This window comes from Xyrauchen texanus, chromosome 16 (genome assembly GCF_025860055.1).
Source record: "Xyrauchen texanus isolate HMW12.3.18 chromosome 16, RBS_HiC_50CHRs, whole genome shotgun sequence".
NCBI classification, from domain to species: Eukaryota; Metazoa; Chordata; class Actinopteri; order Cypriniformes; family Catostomidae; genus Xyrauchen; species Xyrauchen texanus.
In genome coordinates this window covers 32,440,936-32,460,584 of record NC_068291.1, presented here as the reverse complement: position 1 = coordinate 32,460,584, position 19,649 = coordinate 32,440,936, and the positions used below count along the sequence as shown (strand labels likewise).

Genomic DNA, 19,649 nt, shown 5'->3' with positions numbered 1-19,649 from the left:
TATTTTAAATGTCTATTATTAAATATCTGTTCACTTTTTGGTTAGTCTTAGCCTCAGACAGCATGCCCACAGTACACAAACAGTCCATGCACTAACCATCTGATGGTTATGAACAAAAAACTGGAAAACGCTTTCTTGATCAAGTCAGAGGAAATATGATTGGCTGGTTAGGTGGAACTTCCGCTAGTTGACGGACACAGGATGTTTCATCGGTCTGCTGGAAGCCGAGTGTTCAAAAGCTTCCACTTTAATAGAATAAGCCCTTTTGAGGATGAAATAATCATAAAATTTGCCCAAGTTTGCCAGGTTAGTGACATCAAATCTTTTAAAGATATCTGTTTGAGACACGTAGCAGAAGGTAAAGCAGTGAAACTTGTAACTTGTGAAATTCATTGTAATGAGGTTTTCTGTGCTGTACTTAGAATCTACACATTTTAAGCTCTTCTCCCATGTGTTTTCTGTACAATTGCTCGCGGAGACTCGCATGCCATTATGTTAATTATTTATTTCCCCATGCCTGTCTTTTATTATGGTATACATCTCCAATAAACCACATCCCGCAATGACAAAATCGACTGTGATTGGTCGCTTTACATGTCAGTTAGATTTCCTGTCTAAATGGGTGGTTCTTGGCCAACGGAAGCGGCTATAGACCACAAACCTATGCCGCAGTCATAGTTCTGGCTACATGAAAATTTAGTCTTGGTCCATTTTGCATTTACATTTTTATTTATGGAACTTAGCCGACCTGAATAACTTTTATATTGTATTATATCAAAGTATGCAATAGTAAAATATATCTATCCAAAATTCTTCACTTTCACACATTACTTTAAGGTTCTCCACTTTAATCCATGAGCTCTTATCTCACATGAAGAAAGACCTATTCAAAATCTTTGCATACTCTTCAGGAGCTGTACTTTGTGCAGACCTCAGTGCGGCTCAGTGAGACGGTCAGATTTCAATTGAATGAGACACTCAAACGCATTCGTTTCCTTATTTGGACAGGTTTTTCAGAACAGTTTAGAGGCAGATTAACCAAGTGCAATGTTGTCAGACTTGAACTGTGGAGTAAAAAAACTAAAAGTTAATGATTCTCCAACAGGTTGTTTGAGGCCAAAATTATCCAGTAATACCGAGCCTGAACATGGTAGCAAGCAACGACAGTATGGGACAGCACACAAACAATTAAGAGAACATGAAAACCCATTTTAAGCAGCACTTCCTGCAAATGATAAAGCCCATATTAAAACTCTGTTTACAAAACCCTAAAAAAATTATAATAATAAAAAAAATCACATTAACATGGGTAGGTGATTGAGAACTCTATACTGTGTGGTTTGAGTCAGTTTTCGGTCAGAGACTTCGTTCAACACTCAGATGAATTCAATTAAAATGATGAAATGAAATGGAACTACCTGCTCATTGTTTCAATGGCATTCCTACAGCAAGATGTTGTCAGAGTAAAGTACTCAGCATTCAACAGAACCCAAAGAAAAACTGTGAAAGTTTCATAGTAATAACAATAACTTGCAGTGCAAATAAATTATTGCAATTCTGCTCTCTAAGGAGAAATGCAGCACTTTGTGACTTTTGTGTCTCTCTGGTGGACTTCACAGCTCATATCTCAGTGTTTTTGGCAATCATTTGTTTCTGTGTACCAAAATAAACCCCCAGAGTTAGCGCCAAAATGAAATTTATGGTCACAATTTGAATAAAACTCAAAGGACTAAGGAATCTTTATCCTCTCATAAATCTGAGATAATGAACAGACTGGGTATAATATATCAGTTTAACTCTAGTGAAATTGAAACAATCAGTTTCAATGTGTGCTTGGAGTATGTGTAATATTAACCAAACATTCTTCACTTCATATTTTCCTCTGCCTTTTCTTTCCCTTTCATAGTGTTTCCTCCTCAATCTGTCTTTTAGCGCTCTTGAGTATCATATTAAGACGCTGCTGTAAAAACCAATAAACCTCCAGGCATTTAAATATACTGCTCTAAAAAAGGAGGGACGAGATAGAAAATCTAGAATTGATTTTTTAAAATGGCTTATTTAATAAAAGACAGTATTAGTACATGCTTCAACCTCTCTGTGTTATATTTTTCAGATGTGAAATGTAGCATCGGAAATTTGCCAACAAAAGGGTGTTGACTGAAATGGTACAGTAGCATTCATATGATCAATTCAGCAGCAGTACTCAAAAATAAAACCTTTACTTCTACATGTGTGTGTGTCAGGACTTAGTATTTTTTGGAGCTGAAGGGTACATTACTGTGCACTCTATTGATAAACCAACCAGGTAAATAAAAGACTCTTGTTGTTGTGAGGTGAGTGTGTCGGAGTTCTCACAGCACCATTTGAAATGCAGACACTCACGTTATGAAATTGAGTTTATGAGGATAATACAAAAAATAGATGAATTTCAAGAATGAGTTTGTGCTTTGGGGCAAAAGGCATTTTGTCATCAGTCAAATAAGCAAAGATGTGCAGTGTCTCACACATATGCATGCCAACACATACCTAGAAAAACAGGATTCTTATTCATATTTATGTTTTATTAATGCTCACTGCTTTGCCTTAGGAAAATCCACAAATCATTGCATTGCTCGATTCTGCCTGGCTGGAATTTTCAATCATTTTCACATGCTTTTGGATCTTATATTGTGTTTATTCAACAAAAGGGCTGGGAGCCACACAGGGCCATAATAAAAACATACATTATCCAGCTCCTTAAACACAATCCACATTTACACTTCTGCATATGTATATATATATATATATTTATGAATATAATTGACCTTTAGACGTATCACTCTGTGATAATCCATGTGTTTTGATCTGACTACCGCAAGATACACTCGTTTAGAGCTCAAGCATGTGCACATACTGTATGCACACACACTCGTACACAAATTCACACAACATAGAGTTTCTGCTGAGGGCAGCAGCCTTCACGACCACTGGCAACAGCTGGGAGGTTTATTTTACTGCATTATATAAACACACACACACACACACACAAACTTTCTTATCCTTAGCTTATTATTTTTCTTTTTCTTTTGTGTTGTTCTCTAGATTTTCTACAGCTAAGATTACTGGGAATTAAAATTTTACCGCCCTTCTTACAAAAATCCTTGAATCTTTTAGTCATGTTCCATGCAGTTTTTAGATGCAGATCAGTGGCAAATAAGATTCTGCCAACTCTCACACACTAATAAATCATAAAGTTATCTGCTAGCACTGTGTTTTCTTTAGAGCTATGCTTCTGAAAATGTTCTCAGAAATATAGCGAAGCCTACCCATGAATTGGGCAAAATGCTTTTTTATAAAAATCTACAAATGCCATAAGGTTAGTGTTTAAGATAAAGAAGCTTACAAATTAGCTTAAGAAAAATAGAGGCCAATGAGTTGTCTTCACATGTAGTCTGCTTAAGGATAAAAGGACAGCATACACAGTACTTGATGACTTTAACTCTAAGTGGAGGTTGTCAAAATATGTTCCTTTCTGCTTAAAGTTTAAATACAATTTAAAATAATCCACCATAGCTCTCAAACCTCAACAATATGCAGTTCATTACTTTTAATAGCATTACACTGGTGTAATAAAATTGGTTACCAGCCTTTCCTGCACAAAGTTATGATCATCCCTTAGACTTCCATTCCAAATGTAAAATGTTTAACAAACTGAGGTATTAGTCTAAATGATTTATTTGGTAAAATACAGCCAAAGATGTTGTTTTTTGAGAATATTCATATAACATCTACACTGTAAAAAGAAATCATCTCATGTGGAGAACTCCCATGGTAGGTCCTACCCAATGTGGAGGAGGCTCTACGAACATGGTGACTGGGGCAGAGGGGCCTCTGCCCAAGGAAGACACAGTTTATCAACAGGGAAACATTTCAGTGGAGATATACGTCGCAAGGGGTTACCTACGGGGAACCAGCGCATGCGGAGCACCTATTACAGTACAGGGCTTTAGATAGCACATGTACTGAGCCGCCAGTGAGTTTCTCCGCAAAAGGAAGTCAACCAGGGAACACATTTGTGAAAACTACTGGGAATCAACAACGCACGTCTTCAGATCAAGTGGAGGTGAAATGTGCTATGTGCAAGCGATATACCTGGCCGGCTGACCCGGACTTATCTGTTCTAGACTTACCTTGAATGGGCCCTGCAGGGGGCAGCACGTGCAGAGCTTGGTAAGCGATATTTATGGAGTCAATGATCCAGTGATCGATTCTCTGCTTGGAGACAGTGCTTCCTTTCATCTGTCTGCCAAAGCAGATAAAGAGCTGCTCAGAGACCCTAAAGCTCTGCGTATAATCCAAATAGATGCGTAAAGCATGCACTGGACAAAGCAACGCTAAGGCTTGGTCTGCTTCCTCCTGGGGCAGTGCTTGCAGGTTCACCACTTGATCCCTGAATGGGGTCCTGGGAACCTTGGGCACGTAGCCCGGTCAGGGTCTTGAGATCACGTGAGAGTATCCCGGACCGAACTCTAGGCACGTTTCACTGACAAAGAACGCTTATAAGTCCCCTACCCTCTTGATGGAGATGATTGCCGTCAGGAGGGCAGTCTTCAGGGAGAGTGCCTTAAACTCTGCTGACTCTAAGGGCTCAAAGGAGCCCCTAGTAAGCCTTGCATGACTACAGAGAGGTCCAACGAAGGAATGAGGCTTGGTCTGGAGGGATTCAACCTCCTGGTGCCTCTCAGGAACCTGATGATCAGGTCGTGCTTCCCTAAGGACTTACCGCCCACTGTGTCATGTGCAGCTATAGCAGCTATGTACACCTTCAAGGTAGAGGGGACAGCCATCACTCCAACCTCTCCTACAGAGAGGAAAGCACTGAGCCGACTACACATCTCTGGAGGTCTTCGCACCAGTAAGAACACCACTTAGCAAACAGACGCCACTTCAAGGCATACAGGCACCTTGTAGAGGGGGCCCTAGCCTGAGTGATGGTGTCTACCACGGCAGGTGGTAGGCCACTGAGGTCTTCCGCATCCCGTCCAGGGGCCAGACATGGAGGTTTCAGAGGTCTGGTCGTGGGTTCCAGATGGTGCCCCCTCCCTGAAAAAGAAGGTCCTTCCTCAGGAGAATTTGCCAGGGAGGGGCTGACGTGAGGAGCGTGAGGTCCGAGAACCAAGTCTGGGTGGGCCAGTAGGGTGCTACTAGGACAACCTGATCCTCATCCTCCCTGACCTTGCACAGGGTCTATGCAAGCAGGCTCACTGGGGGAAATGCATACTTGCATGATGTGTCCCGCGGCGCCACGCCCGGGACACATAGCCTGGGAAGGGCAATGGTGGATGGTGGTCTGGGTGACGGCCATACATACTGGTTATGTGACCCAGGGAATGAGGGAATAGAAGGTCTGTGGGGATTTACCTGGTGAAGGTGGTCCCGTTGTGGTTCCCGAATCGCCCCCAGTGCTCAATGCGCTGGCCTCGTAGCTCTAGGTAGAAGGACCTTTCTCACGAAAGCGAGCCACGACCGTAACGTTGCAATGGTCATGTCCTCACAATGAGCTACTCAAGAGATTGGAAAGATTTGCGCTGTGTTGAATGACTCTCAAGTGAGATTTTGAGCACACACATTTGATTGACAGACTGCGCGTGAGTGCACATGTACTGTGTATGAACGTGCGCGCAGACCGCCACTCTTGTAACATCAGCCTGTCTCTGATAGAATTCGACTGCAAAAAAAAAAACTATCTCTAACTTGATTAGGCAATGTAGAGAACTAATGTAAAACCTCATGTAAATGGACACCTCACAATAGATTTTATAGGCTGCTGATTAATATATTTCTGATAATGATATCATAACGCGGGCCGCAAAAGATCACTTGGGGGCCACATAGGACCTCCGTGTTGAGTAGCGCTGGTCTACAGCACTTTAGCTTGTTAATCTGAAACAAAAATAAGAGTAAAGATTTAGAAAGATAATGTCAAAACAAAGAGAGTCAGACTAAAATAAAGAGGTTTCATCATTGACATTAAAGACACTCAAGGGTTTTAACTCTGACTTCAACATACCTGGTCACTCTAAGCACAGCTTACATGATGTCACTTTCTTTCTGTGACAGAACTGGGTTATGATAGTTTGCTCTCTAATTTTGTGTGACCTCTACATTATGCTTTTTTATTCTTTCTGACTTTCTTTGTTTCTTTTTCCATGGCTTCCACTGCTCCACTCTCTGTCTTTCACTAACACTCTCTAAAGTCTGGATAACCACTCAACCTCCTCTGCCTTTAATTAAAAAGATAGTGAGACAAGCTGACTCTACAGACCAATAATTAGACACACACACGTCTCGAAGACACACAATCGCTCGCTCGCTCGCTCTCGCTCTCGCTCTCTCTCTCTCTCTCTCTCTGAAGACCAATGACAAATGCACTCATCTCTCATCTCCGGTCATTTCTGGCACTTGCTCGCTACATCCCTGGAAAGTGTACAATAACCACAATTAATCAACATGCTCATTAATATTCAGTACTGTGACAAAGCGTGGATAGCAGTTCATAATGAATAAGTCTGTCACTGCAGATCCCATTGGAGGGAAAAACAGGTCACTGGACTGTATACATTTGAATGCAAAGGGTACATGGGAGCTTTCACATATCTTATTACTGAGAGAATTTTAGTTAACATTAGTTCCCCGTCTGTTGCTCACTTCGACGTTGTGTTGAAGAAGCGACACTAGGGGTCTCTCTTGAGTGGTGAATATACCTCTGATCTATGAAAAAAGGCCAATGAGAAATTGGCAGACAGAATTTGCATGTCCCGCCCCTGGATATACGGGTATAATGGCGGGAAAATACGTCTGTTTCATTCAGAAATTTTCTTCGGAGCCGATGGTCGAGTATGCAGCAAGCTGCGAGTCACACACCTGTTCCTCTTACCTCTGATCTGCTTTTGGATCTATGGCGCACTTCAGCGGCTTTCTCCTTCTCTGGTGCTTCGATAGCGCAAACTAAACGAGTTATTTGTTAAAAGAGTGATTTTCTCTAAAAGAGTATTTCCCTCTAAAAGAGCAATACACAGCGAAGTTGAATGTCCTTTTCAGGACATGTCTTTATAAAGATGCCTTTCCGCCCCTGTGTAGTTCCTGGATGCGGTAGCTTGCTCTCCACTTCAGATGCCCACAGGCGCAGTCTTGTGTGTCTGGGCTGCGATCACACCGAGGCAGCGTTTGTGGATGGTTCATGATCTCACTACAAGAACATGACCATGGCAACGTTGCGGTCGCGGCTTTCTTTCAACCGAAGGAACTCCACTCCAGCCACCCCCCCACCCCCCTCCGCGTCGCTCCTCCTTCCAACGGAATTGAGGACAACGCGGCTGGTGATGGAGGCGATCTAGGGATGGCAGCAGGCTCAGTTTCGCCGGGTACAACCCTGCGAACCTCCCGCCCCCACGGCATGCTCGTTGACTTCCATCCAGGCTCAAGGCAACAGCGGCTCGCCTCAAAGCCAGCCTGCCTATCATTTGGAGCCCCCTGAGCTGGATGAGCTCGCCGCTGCATCAGCGGTCCGGCATCTGATGCGGATGACTCGTCTGGGCTGCCGCCTTCGGGCCAGCATGCCCAGGCTGAGGCTGACACCCAGATGTCTGACATGCTTGCCTGGGCCGCCACCAGCGTGGGGTTGGACTGGAACCCTCCTTCCTTCCCACAGCTGTTGCGGCTGGATGATTGGTCCAGCCACGACGGTCTGCGCACCGTTCACAGCTATGCCCCCCGGGTCCCTTTCTTCCAGGAGGTGCATGATGAGCTGACAACTGCATGGCGCGCACCCCTCTCCACTCGTCACAAAGCCCATCGCTCATCCACTCTCACTACCCTCGACGGCGGAGCGGCCTACGGGTACACGGCAATTCCCTAGCTTGATAGGGCGGTTGCGATCCTCCTGTGCCCCGAGAACGGCGCCACCTGGCGGGGTCGCCCTGTGCTCCCCTCCAAGGCCAGTAAGACAATGTCACTGACCGCCAAAGCCTACAGCGCCACTGAACAGGCCGCTTCCGCCTTGCATGCCATGGCCCTTCTGCAAGTCCACCAGGCCAAGTCACACAAAGATCTGCATGTTGGTAGTCCTGATCCCAACATGCTGCAGGAACTGCGTTCAGCGACCGACCTCGCCATCAGGGCCACAAAAGCCACAGCGCAGTCACTCGGGCAGACGATGGCCATACCCTGTCTCCCAGTTCGGCCTCTTCGGCGACACCGTTGAGGACTTCACCCAGCAGTTCTCCGTGGTGAAAAAGCAGACAGAGGCCATCTCACACATCCTGCCCCACCGCAAACCTGCCGTCACGGGCCATGACCCATCTGCTCACCGAGGGCGTACTCCTGCGGCTAAAAAACACGCAGCTCCGCCTGAACCTGGGCCCAGCTCTCAGCCCCTGCGTCGAGCGTCCCGCAGGAAGCTCACACCCCCCCCATCTCACAGACCCCCTCGAGGACCCTGAAGGCTCCCAGGCGCTCCTGAGACGATCAACCCAGAGACCAAGACATTCGCTCCGGAGCTGGTAAGCAGACCACTCCGTCCCCCGGTGGAGGGCCGGGAGGAGAATCCTTGTTTGAATTTATTTCATTTGCTGCACCACCTTGGGGCTGCAGTACCCACATTCTCAATAAAAGAGCTATTTCCTTTGTATCTGGGTCACCTGGTCACCACACCTCAACAGTCCCGGCATACTGGATGCAGACCCCCCGCCTTCAGCCCCAAGACTGTTCCCCGGCCGGCCGGTTCTGACGAGTCTACAGGATGCCTCCACCGGACCTCCTCCTCAGTCACTAACCCGCCCCCTGCCGGGTGTGCAGAGCAAGGTAAGTGCTTCAAGTCTTTTCTCAGCACCAGAGCCTCGGGACGCACCTTTGTCTCCCGACGCCATACTACCTGCTCCGCCTCGCTGCTCCGCCCCATCAGGTACATCAAAAATAATCGTCCTGTTAGTGCCCCTAGCACGGAGCTTGGATGCGTGGCTTTCACCTCCCAACCCATCACAACCCAGGACCATCCGACTCGGTTACGCAATTCAGTTTGCCAGGACCATTCAGGGGCATCCGCTTTACCACAGTACACAACGAACATGCCAATTCCCTGCGCGCTGGGAAATCACAACCCTCTTACTCAAAGATGAGATAGAGCCTGTCCCTCAAACCGAGATGAAGAAGGGTTTCTACAGCCCCTACTTCATCGTACTCAAGAAAGGCAACGGCTTACGACCGATCTTGGACTTGCGAGTTTTCAACCGGGCTTTGCACAAACTCCCGTTCAAAAAGCTCATGCAAAAACACATCTTAACTTGCGTCCAGCATCTTGATTGGTTTGCAGCGTTAGACCTGAAGTACGCGTATTCCACGTCTCAATTTTGCCTCGATATCGACCCCTTCTATGGTTCGCGTTCAACGGCCAGGCATATCAGTACAAGGTCCTCCCCTTCGGCATGTCCCTGTCCCCCCGCGTCTTTATGAAGGTCGAAGAGGCAGCCCTTGCCCCGCTCCAAAAAGCCGGTATCCGCATACTCAACTACCTCGACGACTGGCTCATCCTGGCCCACTCCCGAGAGTTACTATGCGCCCACAGGGACCAGGTGCTCAGGCACCTCAGCCGTTTAGGGCTTCAGGTCAACTGGGAAAAGAGCAAGCTCAGAGCATCTCTTTTCTCAGCAAGGAGTTAGACTCAGTCTCAATGTCAGCGCACCTCACCAACGAGCATGCGCAGTCAGTGCTGGAATGCCTCGCCGCCTTCAGGCCAGGCACTGCAGTCCCTTTAAAACTTTTCCAGAGGCTCCTGGGGCATATGAAGTCCTCCGCAGCGGTCACACCGCTGGAATTGATGCATATGAGACCGCTTCAGCGCTGGCTCCAGACTTGAGTCCCGAGACGAGCATGGCGGCATGCACCGTGTGATGGTCACCCCTGCCTGCCGCCAAACATTCAAACCCTGGACAGACCTCTGCCAATATAAAACTGAAACAAAAGACAAACACACACATGACGGACATGTCCGTAAATGATCTCTCTCTCCCGCACCACCGCCCGCAATCGGCCTTTATCCCTCTCGGAGGCTTAATTAGTCTGATAAGGGACCGGGTGTGTATAATCACGACCTGGCCCCGCCCTCCGCACTGCCACATTCCTCCCTCATTCTCTCAGGCAGGGGAGCCCCCGGCATGACGTACACCCCCCCCTCTTTCCCTGGGGAGGGGCGTGCCTTTTGCCCCATCTGCCGGCAGGTCATCCCAGTCTACCTGGATGAGGGAGGGGACAAGGGGAGGGAAACAGAAATAAACTTCCTGTAACAGTTTAGTATCTCCCAAAAAAGCACTGTAAAATTTAAACGAGAGGGAAAAGGCCAATGCGGAGCGGCAGTGAGAGAGAGAGAGGAGAGAGAGAGAGATGGAAAAAAAACACTTACTCGCCAGTTCTCCGATAAGCCGTAGCTTGTTCCTCGGCCACTCCTCCACCCTCTAACGGACGACAGCCACGCCTGTGACAGGATCGGAGGCAGTCCTCCAGCTCCTGGCGGACGGAATGCCCTGCCGCGTTCTTGGGGAACAGAAGGGGTCTCCCCCACCCTTGGCAGCGGTTCTCGCACTCCAGGCGGTCGGCAGCGAGCCCCTCCCTGCTCGCGGTCGACGGTCTCACACCCCGCCACATTTCAGTGCCTGGTAGGGGTCTACTCCACCCTGGCAGCGGCCCTGACCGCTCCAGGTGGTCGGTTAGGAGCCCCTTCTCCCCTCCCAGTCGACGGCCGTTCCCCCGGCAGATGGCCGCGGCTGCTCCGTTGGGGTGGATGGTAGTGGCGTATCCCTCCTCCTTCCCGGATTTCGGCACCAGTGTAACACAGTTCGATGGTAAGGAGGCGGCGAGAACCGGCTTGACGACATAAATAATAGTTTAATATAAAACTGAAACAAAAGACAAACACACACATATGACAGACATGTCCGTAAATGATCTCTCTCTCCCGCACCACCGTCCGCAATCGGCCTTTATCCCTCTCGGAGGCTTAAATAGCCTGATAAGGGATTGAGTGTGTATAATCACGACCCGGCCCCGCCCTCTGCCCTGCCACATTAGTGTAAAGCAGTTCGATGGAAAGCAGGAGTCGAGAACCGGCTTGGCAATATAAATAATAGTTTTAATGATAAACTTAAAAAGACACAAGCACACATATGACGGACATGTCCGTAAACGATCTCTCTCTCCCGCACCACCGCCCGCAATCGGCCTTTATCCCTCTCGGAGACCTGACAGTGAGACCTCCGCAAAAACATTCAGTAGTTTTAACTTTCTCGGACAAAATCAAGTAGTTTTTAACCAGCTCATAAGATGCTGGCTTTAATATACTGTTATGAGAATGTGTTTGGACCGGTGCCAGTTTACAGTGGACAGAGTTACCCACGCGATGCTGAAAATAGAAAACAAGCGATTGATATACCCACGCGATGCTGAAAATAGAAAACAAGTGATTGATAGAATGTAGTGCCGCTCGTCATGGCTGGTTAAGACAAAAACTCTTGATTAAAATAGAAAAGATACCTTTTATTGTGTGCCGTTTGCCATCAGGTTAGGACATGTTGTGACTGTGGCTGACTGTAGCCTCCTCTATGTTTCTGTTTGATTTCTGAATTATTTCTGAATACTCTGTTTTAAAAACAAAATAAGGCTGGTCATAGAAATGCATAAATTCTTCAACTACAAACTCTTCAGACATGTTTATTAAGTTCTGTTCTCTGTTTCGTGTGCAGCTGTGTTGTGTTCTGTTGTCGCTATTGCTGTGGAGGACCAGTTTTACAAAATAAACAAAGTTTTTTTCACTTGTACACCTCATGTCACCATGTAGCTGCGTTGCTCTCGTGCCCTATCATGAATGCGCACAGGAGATCAAAGAATGGTCAACAGATTCACTAAATAATACATTTCGGTTGGTTTCTCGCCAAGCCTTATCGTATGCTTTCATAACAATCATGAGTCTCATGGAATAATTTATTAGATTTCTGAATTATATTTTTCTTTTTTTTAAGCTTGAAGAGATGGTCACCATAAACTGCCATTGTATGACATCACTGTGCACAATATCTTCTTTTAATTTCTCGCTTTGTGTGAAGAAAAAGAAAGAAAGGGGTTCATAACAACACAGGGGTGAGTAAACAATGACAGAACTTTCATTTTTGGGTGAACTATAAGTTAGTTAATATATGATAAAGATATTAGAAGATGTGGTGGTGGTGGAGGAATTCCTGTAAAATGATTGATAGGATATCCTACTCCTGATTTTTCTGATAAAACCCAGTTTTTATAATTAAAGCATGTAAGAATAGCCTAGCAAAACACGCAGCACACACACACACACACACACACACACACACACACACACACACACACACACACACACAGAGAGAGAGTCCCATAAAAACACAACAACTTTGGCTGCCACTTCAAAGTAAAACTGTTGGAGTATGTGTAGACATTTGTACGGACAGCCAAACTCTTCAAGGACATCATTCTGCAGTGCAGGCCATGTGTTCCACACACAAACACCCCTTTTAACTTTCAAATGGACATATGCACAAAGGCATAACATGGCATAACTTGGATGTTGTTGGACATAATTGACTGCCATCTTCTTGTAGGGCGTCAACAGAACATCAACACAAACTCAAGCGCAACAGTCAGCCCAACAAAATAAGCCCTGATTTATTTTGCGCAACCTGTGAGTGTACAGCCATAATCTGCAATTCTCTCTCAGCAGGTTGGAGAGTTTTTCAGAGCACTAAAATCACTGCTCGATCACAATCAAACTCCCATGGAGCGACGTCCTCTGGAGATGTGCTTCCTTAGTTACATTTGCATAAGATCTGTTTTGTCTAGACAACAAAATACACAAACCCCGCCTTTGCAATGATTTCTGGCTCTGCATGGGCTCCTCTCAGAGAAAATGTCAACTTGGACTTTGGAGGGTAAACTATGGATCAGGACCCAAGGGCAGGCGTAGCAGGGGCTGCAAAATGATTCCCTTGCATTTCCATCATCTTTATGGATTTTCATTGATTGTTTTTACAATTGAGAAAGCAGCCAAACAGCCTCTCCATTGCCGTGAATCAAAAGTGAAAGCTTTCAGTGACATTACGTCTAAGAGAGTGTGCTTTCAGCAAAACACACAGTCTCTCTCTCTCTCTCTCTCTCTCTCTCTCTCTCTCTCTCTCTCTCTCTCTCTCTATCTCTCTATCCCTCTCTCCACTTCAGAACAGCTTTAGAAAAACTGCTGAACCCATGGATCAATCTAGCCACCATCAAAATCCAAATGTTGCAAATGCAGCAAACATGCAAACGTAACTCCATCTGAAAGGCTTAGACTGCTGCCTAAGTGCACCTGTCACACATTCAATTCAGAAACAAAATAAGGAAAAAGTCAGACTTAAACAAATACACAATGAACAATGACAAAAGCTCTTTTTTCTGTTGTACCAGAGGATAAAGCATAGATGAATACTCCCGTATCACTTTTAAACCATGAATGCATGGTTTCTAATAAATTATTAATTTATTTGCTTAACCCTTTAAGTTCAAATTGGCCCAGGAGAAAAAATAGTAATCATCAAAATATTAGTAACTACAGTCTTGACACAAAATAGGTATCATTCGAAAGGTAGAAGCTGTAATTTACAATGTATGTAATTTATTAAAAATGTTGCACTAAACAGTTTATTGTAATCAGCAAAACGTCAAACTCATCAAGTAGCCATATGTTGTTCCAAAGCTCACAAAGAGCAGAATACAACCAGCCTATTTGTTTTCCTCACAGATAATTAATATAATAAAATATAATATAATATAATATAATATAATATAATATAATATAATATAATATAATATAATATATTTGACACAAAGCACAATGTGCACAAATTATCTAGCTATCTGGAATCTTGCAATCTGGCTGAAAACAAATTAGCTTTCCAGGATCAGATGACATGACGTTGTCGGAAATGATTTATCATCATGGAATGCTAAGCCAATCAGATTGGGTACATATCAGTGCAGAAATCATCCATATTTGGGCAGAAAGACATGCGATTCGTGTTTGTTACATATGACCACCAGGAGATGGCACCAAGTACATGACACAGACTCAATGAAGATTCAAATGGAACAGAATGGAAATCATTCTGTGAAATCTCATTACTAAAATCATGTCTCCATGCTATGCAAACCTTTAGTCATTGTTGTGTTTGCATGTGTAATTAGATCTTTTGTACAATTATTATGTTTTATTTATTTGGAGAGGCTTTTGGACACTTGAAGACATTTTTGTATCCTGGGATAAATTATTTTGCAATGCTATAACTTTTGATTGCTTTGTTGAATCAACACAAAATTTACTCAGTTACAGTTGACATGACTGGTAACAAAAGCAAAGTGTTTTTTTGGAGCCACCATATTTACATCCAGAGATATATAATGTACACTAAAAAAGAGAGAATTTGTAAATTTTTAAGTTTTCTTTACAATGTTACCAAAACATTTATCCTCCTTGTTTTTTGTTGAGTTATAAATAATGAATTGTGGGTACACCACTGAAACAGGAAATCTTTAAAAAACATCTTTAGAGCTTAAAAGGTTAAAACAAACCTCAAAGAGTGAGTCATTAGGCAATGAATGTAATATAAAACAAATTGATATTATTTAAATAAAACACTGAAATTGAAATAACATTGCAAAATCATTGCTTTTCATCATATTTCATGTCAACATACCCCTTCCAACATCACTACTAGGCACCTCGGATATCATCTAGAAATACAAATGTTTCCCAATACAACTTCAATTGGACATTCATGTGCTCATAACTCATAATTATGATATTTCTGACTCCACCTGAAAGTCGCATAACTGGATGAGCCAAAATAGGTCAAATATCATCATAAAATGGAGATGTCCTGTGATGTTATCAAACACCAGGGCTCGACATTAACGCTTGTGACAAGTGGATTTTTTGAAGGGGCATGTGAAAGAGAATTTGACTTGTAGACTGATTAAAACATCCATAACAATGACCAGTAGTACTTTTGTGTTGCATTCATTCTGAATGTTTATTTGATACTTAATAGCCTACTGCTGTTCAAAACATTTAAAGCTGTTAAGAAAGCACTGAATTTTCTTAATTTGTATTTTTTATTCTATTATTATTAATTATTTCTATTCATTGCTGTTTTTTATTGTTATTTTATTACTGTTTGTTTACTAGTCTTGAATAATTACTTATGAACTTGAAAACATTCTTCCATAATTAATATATTAGTTAGTATTATTATTTGTTGTGGTTTTGAAGCTGGTATTGAGAATTGTTAAATTTCACTACAGACATATTACATTTTGGTATTGCTATAATGTATAGCATTTATTGGACATGGTAGATCTTGCTGCAATAACATGATGAAAAAGTAGATCTCATTACATAGAAGTGTCAGCATCCCTGATGTAAATAGTTGAGATGGAGGCTTTCCTTTATTTGACTACCATATGTAACATAAAATAATTAACATATGACAATAGCCTCCTCCCATACCCAGTGCAGTTTACATTTCTGTTGCAGAGATTTGAGTTGATTGCATAGATACGCTATTAGTTTGGGCATCTTTCATACTTTTGAAAATGTTTTTGTGTTTGCATCACTCTATTTGCCTACTCTACAGGCATCTGTCTATCTGCCTACTCCTTCTAGAGCAAACACGAGTATTTAAGGCAAGTTGTGCTGTAACAGAAACAATAGTATCATTGTTATTGCATGAACTGTAAATAGTGTTGGTGTGTGATTGAGTGAGTGAGGTACAAGAAAGGTGTGCTCTCCAAAAGAAAGAACAGAGATTAACTTGATCACTTATAAGGTAATAAGACAAAGCATCTACAAAAAGTGATGGGAAAGGTTAGTCATTTGATGAAAGCTGGCACGACAGAGGAATTAATTTGCTGCTTGCTGCTGACTGGCTACCGGTGTCATCTCTTCTCGTGCTAACATCATTTCCTAAACTAATCTGTTGAAAATACCATATGTGCCTCATTTGTCATTCAACAGCCTGATTGTGTATGTTTTTTTTAAGTGTTTTCTGGATCCCTTGCTTTAAGCAGGTTTTTGGTTCATTATGTAGGTAGGCTATAGCAGTGTCATGTTGCCAGATGGTGAAAATATAGTGAACGTCAGTGTGCAATGCTTTCATAAATGTGTGTAGGTCAGGAAGAGATTGAGAGAGACAGAGAGAGACAGAGAGAGAGAGAGAGAGAGAGAGAGAGAGAGAGAGAGTGAGAGTGAGAGTGAGTGAGTGGATCTTATCTGTTCTGTGACGTTCAGTTTGCAACTGTGCCATCTCAAAACATCACTCATGCAGCTTGGTAAAAGATACACCAATGGAATAAGCAGCACTGCAGACATACGCACACATAAATTCTGCAGGCATTACACTGCCAGTCCAAAACTCTACTGACAGAGTTAATCATTTATATTTTAAATGAAGCACAGAAATTGTGAAGGAAAAATAATGAGTTTGGGTTAAAAAAAAAAAAAAACTCATTCATATCAAAACAGCATATGGAGAAATGCAAGCAGACAGAACACCCTGGGCGGCTCAATAATAGAGAATTAGGTTTCTAACAGATGCGGCAAGTAGATTATTGATGAAGAAATTTTATTATTGATGAAGTAAATGGGTGCAGGCAGACAATTGACAAAGTCATATTAAAGTGATACTATTATGGATTCTTAAGAACTTTCATAGCAACATATGTACAATTATTAATGTGTTCACTTAAAGGAATATTCCAGGTTCAATACAAGTTAATCAGAGTTACAGTGAGGCACTCACAATGGAAGTGAATGGGAGTTTTAACAGATGAATTAATGTAAGTGCTTTTTATAAAACTATAAGCTAAACATTTCTGCCTTTAAACTCTCCAAAAAAAAAGCCAAATTCACTTCCATTGTAAGTGCCTCACTGCAACCTCGACTTTTGCTTATTTTTTCCCCTTTTTCTTTTAAAGGAGGGATGAGTTGAAAATGCTACTGAATGAGTTTAACTTGTATTGAACCTGCAATATTCCTTTAAATCTGCATTTTCTAGCAGGTTCCTATTGCATTCAAAAACTCTAATGAAGTATGTATCAAATATTTAAGTGAAATTATTTTATAATATCTGCTTTGAGTTTCTGGAGACTGCTAATAAATAAGTACGAACTGCAGCACAGTAGAGCTGTATTTTGTTTAATACCACTGGGGAGGACGGATTGATTTCTCGTTTTAAATTATGGATTGTGTTATTGCGTAATGAAACTGGCTATAAATTAATGGTGCCTTTTTCCTGAAGTTTTGAACTACATACAGTATTAATTAGTTGTCGACCGTCTGACTAGAAGTACACGATACAGAAAATGAGTTCGCAAATAGGCGCGCGCACACAGACTTGTGCGCGCACGCTGATGTTGCAGTTGACGCTCTCTGTAAACAACTTCAGAATATTAAAACCATTTGCGACCACAACAGAACATAAAATGGTACAGTATACAGAAATTGTGCCGTTTTATCCCCACAAGTGTATACAATTATATTGTAGCCAAGTATTGCTCTCTTAAAGTCATGCGTATTAGAGAAAGTTTCCACTCACACTGCTGTTGTGTCCGGACCATAGCACCATGGCCTGATTATGAGCCGCATCTCCGGAAAGCGCGAAGGTGGAAGTGACCAAGTGTGGCTCATTCTGCCTCGGACCTCTCCCGGTACCGTCAGCTCCTCCGGTGAGCCTGAACTCGAACCTTGGATCGGCCGCGTCCTGGAAACCGTTAGCAATTTTCTCGCTGTCAATAGGAAACAGACTGCGCCTTTCCCTTCCCTTAACTTTGGTTTTCGATGGAGACGATGTGGAATCAACTTTTCCATCTGTTTCTTTAATTGGGGCGGTCCGCTTCGCTTTAGATGTGTGTGCTTTCTCCAGTTTCTCACTCCAGAACGGCGAAGCAGAGTCCCTGTGAGCTTTAGGGGAAGGTTGAGCTCTATCCAGACCCCGTATCCTGCTTACACTTTCAAGTTGACGGTTGTCAAAAGCCGTTGGCTTCACTTGTTCCTTCACGTGTCGCTGTGGCGCGAAGCACGAGGCGCAAGTGATATCTGAGCGCGCGGGGAACGGCACGAGAGCGCACAGAAAAAGCAACGTCCAGTAAGTCCAGTTTGACTCAAACCCACAGACGTCCTTCTTCTTAATTATCATCTTCCTCCTCGTTTCCAGCTTTTACACCCTAACAAGTCAACGTAAGTTCTTTCAAAATACCAACATCAAACAGACGAAAAAACTACTTTGATACCTGTGTAACCTTAACTGTCTGATGTGCGGGTTCGGTGGATTCGATTCGGCGCAAGGAGTAGTTACCGGAGGGGTGGAGCTGCTGAGTGACACCCTCGCTCTCTCACGCGCTTCAGCTTGGATCGAGAGCAGAGTGTATGACAGGTGCGCGACACGCGAGCGCGGTGTATAGCGTTGGCCCCGAGCAGAGACGTCTGGAGAAGTCGAGCATGCATCTTTTCATATTAAAATGTAAGCAGGAAAACGGATAACATCGTCTGCATCACATATACGAGAGACACGTTTTATAAATAGAAACTGCAACATGATACAGAAAAATAAGTTATTTTATGTTTTATAGTGAACCTTTATACACACTGTAACCCCTAAAGTTGTCATTTCTAGAAAGTTGAAGTTGTCTTAAGTATTACTTGAAATGTCAGGTTTTAGGCTCATAACTAAAATATTTAAAGGAATATTCCAGGTTCAATATAAATTAAGCTCAATTGACAGCATTTATGGCATAAAATTGATTAGGCTACCACATAAATTAATTAAAAAATGTCTTTAAAAAATAAGAAGCTAAATCTGGATTAGTGAGGGACTTATAATGGAGGTGAATGGGGTCAATCCGTAAACATTACAATACTTCCTGTTTCAAAAGTATAGCCACAAGACATAAAAAAAAATATGTGTGTTAATATGATTTTAGTTTAATAAAATCACTTATTAACCTTTTCTGTGTAAAGTTTATCCAATTTTACAACTTCGTTGCCTTGACGATGTAATGTCAACAAACCCTAAAATGGCTGTAAAAATTATTATTTAAACAAGAACAGAAGAATTAACGTAAGTGCTTATTAAAAAATATATATATATATACATTTCACATTTCTGCTTTTAAACCCTAATTATTTTTTGCCCCATTCACTTCCATTGTAAGTGCCACACTGTAACCTCGATTTTTGCTTTTTTTAAAGAAAAGGAGGGACAAGTCGAAATTATTTTTTGTGGAAATCTACATTATGCCACAAATGCTGTCGACTGATCTGAACCCGTACCTTTCCTTTAAGTTCATTGTACTTATTTATCTTAAAAAGTCCACAGGCTTAAGATTTTTAGTGTTAATAACACAAAATTGAGGCTATGGGGAATACCCATAATGCTTTGAATTATGTCAAAAAATAATTATTTAATTATGTTTCCTTGGTCAAAGGAAATTATGGGAGCATTTAAATAGTTGTAATTAAAATTTGTATTTAAGAATTTATAGAGGTTGTAGCTCTTTTGTAGTATTTT

General features: G+C 42.8%; 1 protein-coding gene across 1 annotated transcript in view; it reads right to left on the bottom strand.

The window, feature by feature from the left end:
- sorcs3b (sortilin related VPS10 domain containing receptor 3b) overlaps window positions 1-18,542 on the bottom strand; it is a 138,392-nt gene extending 119,850 nt beyond the window's left edge. Inside the window, exon 1 of the mRNA XM_052145176.1 lies at window positions 17,679-18,542. Coding sequence (XP_052001136.1) covers window positions 17,679-18,278 — 600 coding nt within the window. The 5' untranslated portion in view covers window positions 18,279-18,542. The remainder of the gene's footprint in view (window positions 1-17,678) is intronic.
- Between the last annotated feature and the right edge of the window lie 1,107 nt (window positions 18,543-19,649).